Genomic DNA, 12,046 nt, shown 5'->3' with positions numbered 1-12,046 from the left:
AGATCACATAGAAAAATACATGGGTTTTCTGATGAGGGGGAGGGGGAATAAAACCAAAGCTTTTGCACAGAAAACATGTGTCTTTTGGAGCAGGCGGTGTATTTTGTACAGACATTCTTTCCTACACAGAAATATGTCTTGATCCCATGAGAAACATTTTTGGTGCAAAAACATGTGGTGTTTTGCGCAGGAAAAAACAAGTGTATTACTGCACACAATAACTGCCTGATATACTTCATAACATTTGAATACAGCAAGAACACTGAAGGGGAAAATATTCATTTTCTCTTGCCATGAGGAGAAAATTTAAAAAAATGATTTGTCCTTGCATGGGGGGAAAATGAAATAGGTGAAGATTTACATTGCTTTGTGTGCATGTGTGTCTGTGACTGCATTCACACTGCAGAAATAATCCAGTTTAGCACCACTTTAACTGCCATAGCCCAATGCTACAGAATTCTGTGCTTTGTAGTTTGTTGTGACACCAACGTTCTCTGACAGAGAAGTCTAAACGTCTCACAGAATTACAATTCCCAGAAATCCATAGCACTGAGCAATGGTACTTAAAGTGGTGCCAAATTGGATTATTTCTGCAGTGTGGTTACAGCCTGAGTCTGTGTGAGAAAGAGTTTTGGAAGGTTAATTTCATGGACTATAATCCCCATAATTCAAAATGCCATACTCACTGAGAGATTCTAGGAAACTTGGGGGAATACAGATGGGCGGCTCCATCGCGCCCATTTTTGCCCCATGTTGGTGCCGCACCAACCCCACAGTGCGGCACCAATGTGCACCCTAAAAAGAAGCCGCCTAGAGCAGCTTCTTTTTAGGAGCGCCATAATGACACTCGCGCATGTTGATGCTGCTACTTCCGGCGAGTGCCGTTTGGGTATGCGGATGCCTGTGCCTCATTGTCATGCACCCTGTGTGGGTGGGGGCATCAGCAAGATGGCGCACAGACTCCACTAGAAGGTCTGGGTACATATGGACGCCCAGCCCTCTAGAGCCCTAAAATCGGCCCTATGACGGCGCTTTTGGCAGTCTGTATTGGGCCTTAGTCTAAAAAAGCAACTGTGGGCTATTATAGACTTCTTTCTTTCTCTTCTTCTTCTTCTTCTTCTTCTGGCCTCAATGAGCACAAAAATATGTTAGACTACCTCTCCTGATGGATTTCATCCTGTTTCTGACAAAAGGCAGCCTAAAGTTTGGGGACCAGTTGTGTCTGCATCCTCGCACCCCCCTAGTGATCCCTCTGTATATAGCTATCCCATATAGTATTTCTCTAGCATAAATTAGTTATTTTCTAGGATTATCGGAGATACTGTCCAAAAATATAATTTCTCCAGGTTCTTGAGTGCCATCTCCATTCTGGGGTGGCACAATCTAAACCTCAGTATTTATCACTTCCATAGGAAGTAGACCTTTGCTCCTTCTTCCAACCCTGTCCCTGAATGCCTTCTAGGAAATTATATTCCTAGGCTAGGCAGACCCCTCCTTCTACCATCAAAAAATACCTCTGGTATAAAATATTGCTGCATTTTTTTCAGATAATAGTAAAACAAGCTGCTACACACCTGCTTTTTGATACCAGCCAAAAGGATGGACTTTGACGTCTGTTTCTGGAGATGTACAATCTGAAACCTGCCAGTCGCTTCTGAGTTCTTCAGTGCAAGTCTGAACCCCCAAACTGTTCAGAGTCAAGCACAGGACCTTGCCACCTGCATGGAAAACATGACATTATGTAGTACTACACTCACATTCTCTACATAAAATTGATCAATACAAGACAGTAATTGGTAGCCACACTTTTTACAGAGTTTCTGCTTTGCTTGAGGATAAGAACATATATGTGATAAAGAATCAATACCTGCATCTTGGGAAGTATTTAAGAGTCCAAAGCCTGAACAGCAAGGGTCAGCATCGCAGAGGCGTTCACAGTCAAAAAAGCTGTACAGAAAACACAATGCATTGGGGGAGGGGTGAATACCATAGAGAGAAATACCATAGATATTTTAAATCATAATGTGGCTGCAGCTCACTGCTGTGTTTGATGAAGAATCACAATATATGATATTCATATTTAGCCATGTATTAACAAATCTCTGTATTAAGACATTAACCTCTCTGTCAAGATATACACAAAGAGATCTCTGTATCAGGACCTTTCCTAGCTGGATCAGGGCTGCGGCAACCTCACACAGCCTTTCGAGGCCTTTCAAGGGCATGAAAAGGAGCTGTAAAAAGTGGCTTCTTCTTGTGGCCTTGAAAGGGTGCCATAGCTGCATTGCCGTGGCTATATGGTGCTCCTTTGGCGCTGTGTCATATGGACACATCACTGGAGGAGCACCATGATGCCGTGCACCATGTGGAGTGTCATGTGGTGTCAGGATGCCCAGGGGGGCAGAGTTGGGTGAGCGTTGCGAGAACACTACATCCTGACTCTGCCCCATGCCAGCCTTAATGACCGGAGTGTACAGGGCCATTGTCTTGCATGTTCGTGCTCCCTACTGTTTGTGGCATACTAGTGATATGACAGCTAGTGTGGCATAGTGGTTACAATGTTGGACTATGACTCCAGAGAACAGGGTTTGATTCTCTGCTTGGTCATGAAACCCACTGGGTGACTTTGGGAAAGTCACTCTCTCTCAGCCTCAGGGGAAAGCAATGAAATAGCTCCTCTGAACAAATCTTGCCAAGAAAATCACATGATAGGTTCACCATAGGGCCACCATAACTTGGAAATGACTTGAAGGCGCACAACAACAACAACAACAAAGTCTGGGTGATGGAGTCAATATGTATAGCACTGAATTGTACGGAGTAGACTTGCTACATTGCAAGACAATTACTCTGGACTTGAACAAGGGAGAGATAGAGCTCAAGGGCCCTTTCAGCCCTCAGATTTTAGCATCTTCCTTTTGCAAGAGAGACTTCTTATTGCTCCTATACAGCCAAAAAAAGGAAAAAAAAAACCCCATGCATGCAAAACTGAAGAGAGCAGAGCCATACCCGCTGGACACAGTTTTCCCAGACACATCCATCTTGCTGCTCACAGAGATTCTTGACATTTTTTGGAATGGTAGTCGGGTGTAAAAATTCTTTACACTCCCTTCCAGGGAGACTGCAAAATAAACAGAAGAAGAGATTGAGAATACTTATTCCCAGGGCTACTCCAGAGCCAACTGAAGTCTTTGAGTTGCATTATAGTAGAAATAGAGAAGGCCCAGAAGTATTGGGATTTTTCACTCCACCAGATTGATATGGGAACTGCTGGACCACACAAGAGGAGTATATGCTATGACCATACATTCTCCTGAACAGGAAGGGCTATACATTTCTCTATTTAGAGTGGGACTTGTCTACAGAATCATTTCCCAGCTTCAGCTTCTCTTGATTCTAGTCATTCTTTTTGGTCACTGAGTCCTAGATTGACCTCCTAGCACTGGCTCCATTTCAACAGTGCCTACAACTCAGTTGTTATACCAAGATCAAGGATGGAAATCACCTAGTCTTCTAGATGATGGTGAACTGCAACTCTCATCAGCCCTTGGTGAGGGATGTTAGGAGCTGCAGTTCAATGACAAGGCTAGAGGGCTGCACCATTCATATCTCTAGCATAGACAATTCATTACTGCAATTTTGTATAGGGTTACGAGATTCAAAACAGTGGAGAGTTTCTATACTGTTGATGATTGGGTAGAAGAGGGAATTTCAGCAAGTGTAAACCTAGCAATCCAAAATTTATATGATTCATTCCTCTGCTATGATACTTTTCTCTCAGGTGAGCTGTTGATCCATTCATATTTGTGTATTACATCTATAGACTAGAGTTCTCTGAACAGTAGGCAGAACACTTTTAAAAAAAACCCAAAATTACAAAATACATTCTAACTAATGATAATGCAAAGATGTGATAGACATACTTGCCCAACTCACCTGTCTTCTGATATAAGAGACGGGGCTTATGTGGCAACACAATGTTACAGTTTTCAGGGATGTTGTTAATAGGATTGTCACAGACTTGGGCCGCTGGATAAAGGGTGCAGGGGAAGAACACCGAAGCCGTGATATTTGGGATGTCTGCCAATTGACAGAAGTCATCCTCCACACAACCTGGAAAAGTAAAACCTATCTTAGCAAAATTCAGAGACATAGCAGTGTTAGTATGGATCAGTATGCAGTGGGATCTTGAAACATAATACTGCATTAAACTGTTCTAGTGCTAGTATTCCACTTTTACAGCTATAGCTGTCTTCTTTGGAATCCTGGGATTTGGATTTCATGGAGGGACGTTTAGAATTCTCAGCCAATGAGCTCTTCAGCCTCAGTAAACTACATATCCCAAAATACCACAGGGGGCAATCTTGCCTTTCCCCGTACACTCAGACAAAAGCAAACAGCTGCAGCCTCTCCTAGCTTTTGCCATCTTGACTATACTTTAAAGGTGCTTGGCAACGTGGATCCTGGTTTTCATCTGTGAAATGTTGGATGGTATGGAAGTGTTAGCATGGCTCCTATTATTCAAGATACAACCCAAAATATTTTTCTCTTTCTCCTTGCTAGAGAAAAGTCAAATCTCCCCCACTCTTAAACATCTACTATTTCCATGGAATGCATGTAGATAGCATAAGACAATACAATTTGTTCATTAAAATGGGTGTAGTCCCTTAGTACTTCAGTCTTCAGTGTAATGCAGAATGGAGCTGTGGAAAGAAACATTCCTACTCAAAACCTCAAGTTTACCAAGTCTCAGATTTATGGTGATGTATCTGCATCCGCTCTAGAGGTTATCTTTTCTTAATTTGGCTTTTTTGGTTTATATTTATCTCTTGGCCTACCAATGGAATGTTGCAAACATTCTCCAAGGATTAGGACATGGCTAAGACACTGACTAATTAATAGCATGAATGTTTCCCCATGACCTAAAACTTCTTACGTGCAAGACACCAGAGACGGGCCTGCTCAGCTGAGAATCTGGGCTGGAAAAGCCAGTACTCTTGAGATTGCAGAGAATGATTCTGGTCAATCAGGATTTGGCTGCTTTCCATCAGAGAAAAGAGTTCCGTTGCTGAAGCTGATCAATATGGAAAAGAAAGACAAATACAAGGCTTTCAGTTATCATAATTTGTCTCTATGAAATTTTCCATATCCTACCTTTCCAAATGCTACAACCATGGCGGCTAAGAACAAGAAATCACAGTTGCAAGAAACATAGGATGAAGTCACATGCATCAAATTACTGAAAAAGCCCGGGACCCTATTCTTCTCCCAAAGGTGGGAGCATTCTGTGGGCAAAATTTCATACATGACATGCTCCAGTGGCAGCTGGTGGCTTCCATGTCAATAGGGCAGTAAATTTGCTTTGGGTTCCAGTCCAAACTTTAAAGGAGCTATCCAAAATGCAGAAGCTATTTTGAAGATAAGACTTAGTTCCTTGAATAGTTCAATTCAAGCCTAGAATAGATTCACTGCCCCACTTACATGGAAGCCAAAAGCCACCTGCATAGTCCACACAGCCATTCAGAGAAAAGGTGGGAGGCATATTTCAGTGATTTCTGTTTTCCCTTGCAGCTCCTGTGCCCCAGAAATGTCTTCTCTGGGGGGCTATGAGACCTCCTGTAATTGGAGAGGTGCCAGCAAGAAATAAGATTTGACAAAAATTGACTCCCCCTTTCTGCCAAAGAGATTCCTCCATGGATCTTGGCCCAAATGGTATGAAGAATCCCATTTACAAAAGCCAATTTAGGATGCAAGGCATGGAAGAAGTTTTTGTTTTTAAGAGAGTTAAGAGTAAAAATTATAAGCTAACAACACTTATGCAGAGCCAGATAAATACCTGGTAGTAATGGATTCATCTCTGTTGGAGGAACAACAGCACCACATGCAGTAGATCTTGCTCTGGTCATCATATCAGAACCTAAAAGGCAAACAAAACTAAATTTAAGACACACTGCTGGTGCCATTATTCTCTAGTCTATAAAGATAGATTACCCAATCTTTACTGAGGACCGAATGCTGGCTGATGGTTTGAGGGGAGTGGGGGGGGGGGGGGAGAAGACCAAGGGAAATGGAAAAGTGAATGATTCATCCTGGAAAAAGACAGGCCTGGAATATGGTAGCCACACATCCTAGAGGACAGTCCTCTTCTTGAAAGACTATCTATGTCACTTCGTGGCTTCCACATCACTGCAGCACTGAATCAGCTCTGGGGTTTTTTAAAAAGTTAAACTTTAAAGGACTTTGGCCTGTTACAGACTGCCAAAATAAAGCTGCTTCGGGTCTCTTTGGAGGTATGCTGTTTAAATGATGCATGCACCCTAAGAATCCGGAAGCTGCACCAAAGCTGCACTCCGGTGCTTAGGAATGGAGTGTGGCTTTGGCGCGACCTCCGGACTCTTAGGACCCATGCATCATTTAAATAGCATACCTCCAAAGAGACCCAAAGCAGCTTTATTTTGGCAGTCTGTAACAGGCCTTTATCTCCTTTAAAGGGGTTATCCTTTGGGGAACCAGGGTTCAAAGAACTTTACTGGAGTTATCCTTCTAGGCAGCGGGACAGGGTGCAGCCCTTTGGACAGGTCCTTTAAGATTCAGGCTCAAACTCAGAATAAATTCATACCATCACTATCCCCAACACACTGACATGAAAGCCACCAGCTGCCTGTGAAGGCTATCAGAGAGAAGTTCTTTATTTGAAAGTGTTTATTTTAAAGTATTTGAAATGTTGTCATATTCAATAGTGGGATTCAACAAGATACTTCTGATAATAGAACTGAAGGATCCTGAAGAAAGGGGAGTGGCAATTCCCTTTTCACACATCAGTTCCCTGCTCCTTCAGGCTGAAAGGCCACGTGGAGCCATTTTAGAATGCCCCAGACAGTGTTTAGTAGGAGGAGGAGGAAAGAAATGAATAGCAGTCCTCTATGTGACATTGGAATGGACATTCAGGTGACCATTCAAGCCCATGTTAAGTCTGGGAGCCTTGGATCTGTGCATTCCCAGTCGGCATTGAGACAAAAAGCTGAATAGGCATGCATGTCACCTGGATACAACCTTTCCCACTTTGGAGTGACATATCATGCTTCTTCTGGAATAATTATAATTCTTTCTGGTTATACATCTGAATTATATATGAAAAATATGTATAACTGGGTGCCCCTTCTGCCCCCTCTTTTGGTTTTTCCTCTTTTTGTGGCAAAAGTATCAAGGACCGTCCTTTGAAAGGGAAACACCATTCCAACCTTGATTGTAGGTTCTGCTTTATTAAAATATATAGACCAGTGATTCCCAAACTTTTGGTCTTCCAGATGTTTTGTTCTTCAGCTCTCAGAATTCCTGACCCAGATGGCTGGGGCTTCTGGGAACTGGTCTAAAACACTTGGCTGACCAATGTTTGGGGATCACTGATACAGATGGAAGTTTGATAGATGGGTATATACAACCTTCCTTTCAGACTGATATCAGAAACAAATGCAGGGGGGATACCCAGCAACTTACCTCTCCATAGATAAACACGTTGAAATGTGGTAAAAGACACTTCAGTTTCTTCTATGAGATCAGATGCTGATGAAATAAAAGAATAAAGTTACTTCCACTTACAACAATGACCATCATGCCCAGCAGCAGTGGGAAATTGTGCCCGACACAACTTTCATACTTGTGCCCCCAGCAGGCTACACTCTTGCATTCTGTCTAGATTAAAATTGGACTTATTTTGGCTGGTTTGGGGCTGTTTGGGTTGAGGTCTCCACTTCAAAGAATGGTAATGGAAAACGTTCTCTTAAGAAACACACCAAGAAAACTATGTGATAGGTTTGCCTTAGGGTCACAATAAGTTAGAAATGACCTGAAGGCACAAAACAACAATGCAGAACTAGCCAAATGGTTACATTAGGGAATGGTTTGAGTGCAGTTTTCTCCATATGGGGATGATTTCACCTAAATTTTGCAAAATAGTGTAACCTGTTTTAGAGATAATCCAGAGGCCTCTGGGAGTGGGAGTGTTATACCAGCATGATGCTGGGTGCTTCCCAGAAGGAATGGAACTGTATGCAGTCCACATTTTCCCCATCCCTGATTTTTATCCATTCTTAGTGTCAAAGAAGAAAAACAGAATGGATCTGAATAGGTGCATCATCAGGTTTCATAAGAATGGAAGAAGATACATGCTAGCTTGGACCAAAAACATATCAACTGCAGCATCTTGTTGCCAACAGACGCTGATGATGAAACAGCTACATTAAGCCCACAAACAGGATGTTGGTATAAATACTCCATTCTGCTCATGCTCCCTAGCAATTGTATTCAGTGACATGCTACTTCTCATCATGGAAACAGTATATAGCCATTGTGACTAGATGTCATGGATATATTTATCATGTATGAATCTGTCTAATTTCATTTTAAAACTGTTCTTTTAAAGCTGTTTGGAGGCTTGTCCCTCCAAACAGGTGTAAATGGTAGCAACGGAAAACTTAAATACAGCAGAAACAACATCTGTATAAAATGTAGACCTGTGACTCCAATGCTGTCACCTTTTTCTTTCTCCTGTATGATATTTAAACATCTTTTGCCAAATGAAGAAGCCAGTGCAGTTTCAAAAGCCTGTATAATGTGTTTAATGCATTTTGGCTAGCCAATAAAGGTATCACTCTTTTGCGGATTTTGCATTTTGTTTCATTTTGCTGTATGGGCAGCACAGCTACCTCTAAATACGTTTAGTGGAAAACTGGGAAACTTACTTATTGTGAGCACTTGACCTCCTAAGATAAATGTGTATTTCTTCTTTTCTTCACTGTACTTCATTCTTTGACACATGTCTTCTTGTTCTCGTGTTGAGCTTCCATCCCAGTTCTTAGCATTGCAGATTAATGCATCTGGATAGCTCATGAGAGCACACAAGATACTACCTAGAAGCAACCAGCAGAAGACATACAGATTTTCAGTTCCACTTCTTTGTGGAATGGCTTTTTATGATTATTTTGATCTTGGCAGTTCAAATCCTAGATAAAAACTCCATTTTTCCAATGCATGTGAACCTTATAATCAATTTCATGGGGGAAGGGTGTTTCCTCCTTTTGCAGAGAAGAACTTATGAGCTACCTTAACACATAGAGACCTAGTGTGGTGTAGTGGTTTGAGTGTTGGACTACAACTCTGGAGACCAGGAGTCGATTTCCAGCTCAGCCATGGAAACCCACTGGGTGACCTTGGGCAAGTCATACACTCTCAGCCTAAGGGGAAAGCAATGGCAAACCTCCTCTAAAGAAAACATCCCAAGAAAACTCACTGTAAGCTCAGCTCTAGAAAACCCCATGACACCTATCATAAATTGAAAATGACTTGAAGACACACAACAATAACAACCTCACCTGTTCCAACAAAAGATAATGTTGGCCTAAGTAGGGGTGGGGAAATACTAGCACAAACATCAAAGGCCTTACACACTTCATCCCTATTACAGATTATTGCATAAACATATGCCCTACTTTATCACACTTCATCCCAAATCCACCCCTTTACCTTGATCGTGTAAACACTCTTTCAACTCACTGGATAAGCCAATTGCTCATTGGTGACTAGTGGCTCCTTCAGCAGAGTCAAGAATCCAATGCAAGTTTCAAGCCAGGCTTTAAAAGAGTTATGTAAGATGCTAACCATTTCCCCTAAAGAGCCTCAATTCCTTAGATAGCTCCTTTAAAGCTATCAAAAAGCCTTAAAGGATCCAATGCATATGGGAGTCAACAGCCACCAATGCAAATGATGGCAGGGATGCAGGGATCTCTCGCTTTACGTGCCGGAAAGCTCATTCGTTTCTGTACTGGTATTTCCGTTTATCTTTCTCCCAGCCACAACAGCCATACAAAAGGTATGTGTTGATTAATTTTTATTTTTATTCTTATTTTAGCCAATGAACAGGACAGTTGATAATTCAGGATCTTGAAGATGCTTCATTAAGAGGATTGCTGTAAGTCAATGTCAACTTCAGGACCCAGATCAGAAATCGGGATCCTAACCAAAGTTGAGGGAAGCACGCACAGCCCTGATTTCTGTTTAGGCTTTAAACACAGAGACTAGTCTGCTCTCAGTGGAAATCTGTTTTTTATTGTTGTGTCATTAACTTTTTTAAATAAAAAAAATTGGCACCTATTTTAGTTTATGCTGTACTTTTTTTGCTTTTGTGAGTCACCTTGAAAGTGTTTTGGGGAGAAAGAAAGGCTGATTAAGGCAGATTAATTGATAACATTTCAAAAGGTGGAGCAGAGAGACAGAGTTCTGTTCTCGTTCACTTCTTCCAGTTGCTATACCTTACAGATAGAGAACCTGCAACTCTCCAGTTGTTGCTGGACTACAGCTCCCATCATGCTATTGATAGGGACGATCACAGTCAGAGGACCACAATTTCTTCAGCCCTGGTATCACCTTTTCACATCCCTGACAAACCAAGTTGACGTCATGCCCAACCACCATCTAAGACCTTTCAATAAAACATCATATCATGTTCTCCACAAGTAAAGATTAATCAGGTAAGACTGTAAAATCTGAGCCTTAGCATGATAGGATCAACAAGACCTAAGTTTCTCTGCTTTGCTTGCTTTTTAAAAATGTTCCCATTAAGTGAGATAAGCGCAAGGATTCAGGATTTCTTTCTTTCTTCCACATCTGTTGTCTAAACACAGTTACCTCCATCGAGTACAATCTGGCTCAAGATAAATCCGTCACAGCAAGAATCTTGGCTGCAGGCCTGGCGGCAGAAGAGATGTACATCAGTCAATGATGTACCAGCTGCTGAAAGGACCAAGTTGTGGTACACACCAGAAACAACATCCTGGAAATCGGTCATCTCAAAGGTCTTCACTCCAGCTGTAGTGAATTCTTGTCCTTGAAAGAAGTGGGGTGGGGTAAGCATGTTCCAGAATGTAAACTGTACTGTAATGTAAACTTGATGTTTATGGGAAAGTGATAAGAATATAATGCGAAGTCCCTGAAGATTTAGGAAGGGACTGACATCTGACCTGGAGGTTTTTATTCAAGGCATTACTCTGAAAATCAGATAGTGTGACAGAGAGGTATAACTTGTGCGTGGAAGGATACCACTGGATTCTAACCCAGAAGCTGCTTCCACACTGCAGAAACAATGCGCTTTGACACCCCTTTGATTGGCATGGCTCCATCCTATGGAATTCTGGGATTTGTAGTTTGTTGTCTGACAGAGTAGACAAGAAACATACAAACTCCCCCCCCCAAAAAAAAAATACCCTGATTCCATACCATTGAGCCATGGCAGTTAAAGCAGTACCATATATATTATTATTTCAGTATTTTTGTAATGTTTTTGCCCCCAAACCAGTCAAAAGCCCCAGCCCCTCAAAGCTTCCCCCAAGTCCCCCAAAAATTCTGGAAAAAGAAAAAAATCATCCAAAAATGACCAAAGTATCAGCTGGTAATCACATTACATCACTTAAGGTGCACTCAAAATGCTCTGGTCCAGCCCAACAAGTGGGCATGGGTGGGTGGGAAATGGCCCTCACTGTCCCTGCAGTTGCCCACTTCTGTTCCAAAGCACAGATGGGAGAACACATAACCTGCAGGTTACATCTGACACCTCCCCTTGCCCAGTTCTCTTCCATTCACCTCAACTGCCATTGCAAACACCTCCCTCTAGAAACTAGCCATCCACACTTCTAAGAGCCAGCTGTCCTGTTAGGGAAAATGGTGTTAGAGGTAGCAGTACCATGTTTGCACTCCAGCAGGAGGAGGGATGGGTGTGATCCCTGAACCCAGGTTGTTCCTCACTCTGTACCAAAACAACAACACTTCTTTTTTAAAAGAGAGAGAGAGAGAGAGAGAGAGAGAGAGAATGTTTTCTTTTGTTTCATTTGTTTTGTTTCTTTTTGTTTGTTTGTTTTCTTTAGTTCTTACCTTTTTTCAAGTACACTCTCACAGCATTCTGATCTTGGCTTCTCACTCGAAGCATGCAGCTGAGACGATCAATACTTGCAGTGGCAGCATTATCCCAAGTACCCTGAACCTGAAACAGAGGAAG

At 42.1% G+C, this 12,046-nt stretch overlaps 1 protein-coding gene across 1 annotated transcript in view; it reads right to left on the bottom strand.

Annotated features, from left to right (window-relative positions):
- The window catches only part of TG (thyroglobulin), a 167,032-nt gene that overhangs the window by 91,016 nt on the left and 63,970 nt on the right, over positions 1-12,046 (bottom strand). The window contains exons 21-30 of the mRNA XM_089517988.1: positions 11,923-12,031; positions 10,684-10,881; positions 8,742-8,909; positions 7,498-7,563; positions 5,837-5,917; positions 4,937-5,074; positions 3,937-4,113; positions 3,010-3,121; positions 1,868-1,947; positions 1,575-1,718 (exon numbers count right to left, since the gene is read on the bottom strand). Of these exons, the coding sequence (XP_089374114.1) occupies positions 1,575-1,718; positions 1,868-1,947; positions 3,010-3,121; positions 3,937-4,113; positions 4,937-5,074; positions 5,837-5,917; positions 7,498-7,563; positions 8,742-8,909; positions 10,684-10,881; positions 11,923-12,031 (1,273 nt within the window). The remainder of the gene's footprint in view (positions 1-1,574; positions 1,719-1,867; positions 1,948-3,009; positions 3,122-3,936; positions 4,114-4,936; positions 5,075-5,836; positions 5,918-7,497; positions 7,564-8,741; positions 8,910-10,683; positions 10,882-11,922; positions 12,032-12,046) is intronic.

The sequence above is a fragment of the Sceloporus occidentalis genome, unplaced genomic scaffold, assembly GCF_023333645.1.
Source record: "Sceloporus occidentalis isolate IW3139 unplaced genomic scaffold, rSceOcc1.0.p SCAF_3, whole genome shotgun sequence".
In the NCBI taxonomy this organism is placed as follows: Eukaryota; Metazoa; Chordata; class Lepidosauria; order Squamata; family Phrynosomatidae; genus Sceloporus; species Sceloporus occidentalis.
This window is presented reverse-complemented; position numbering and strand designations above follow the sequence as displayed.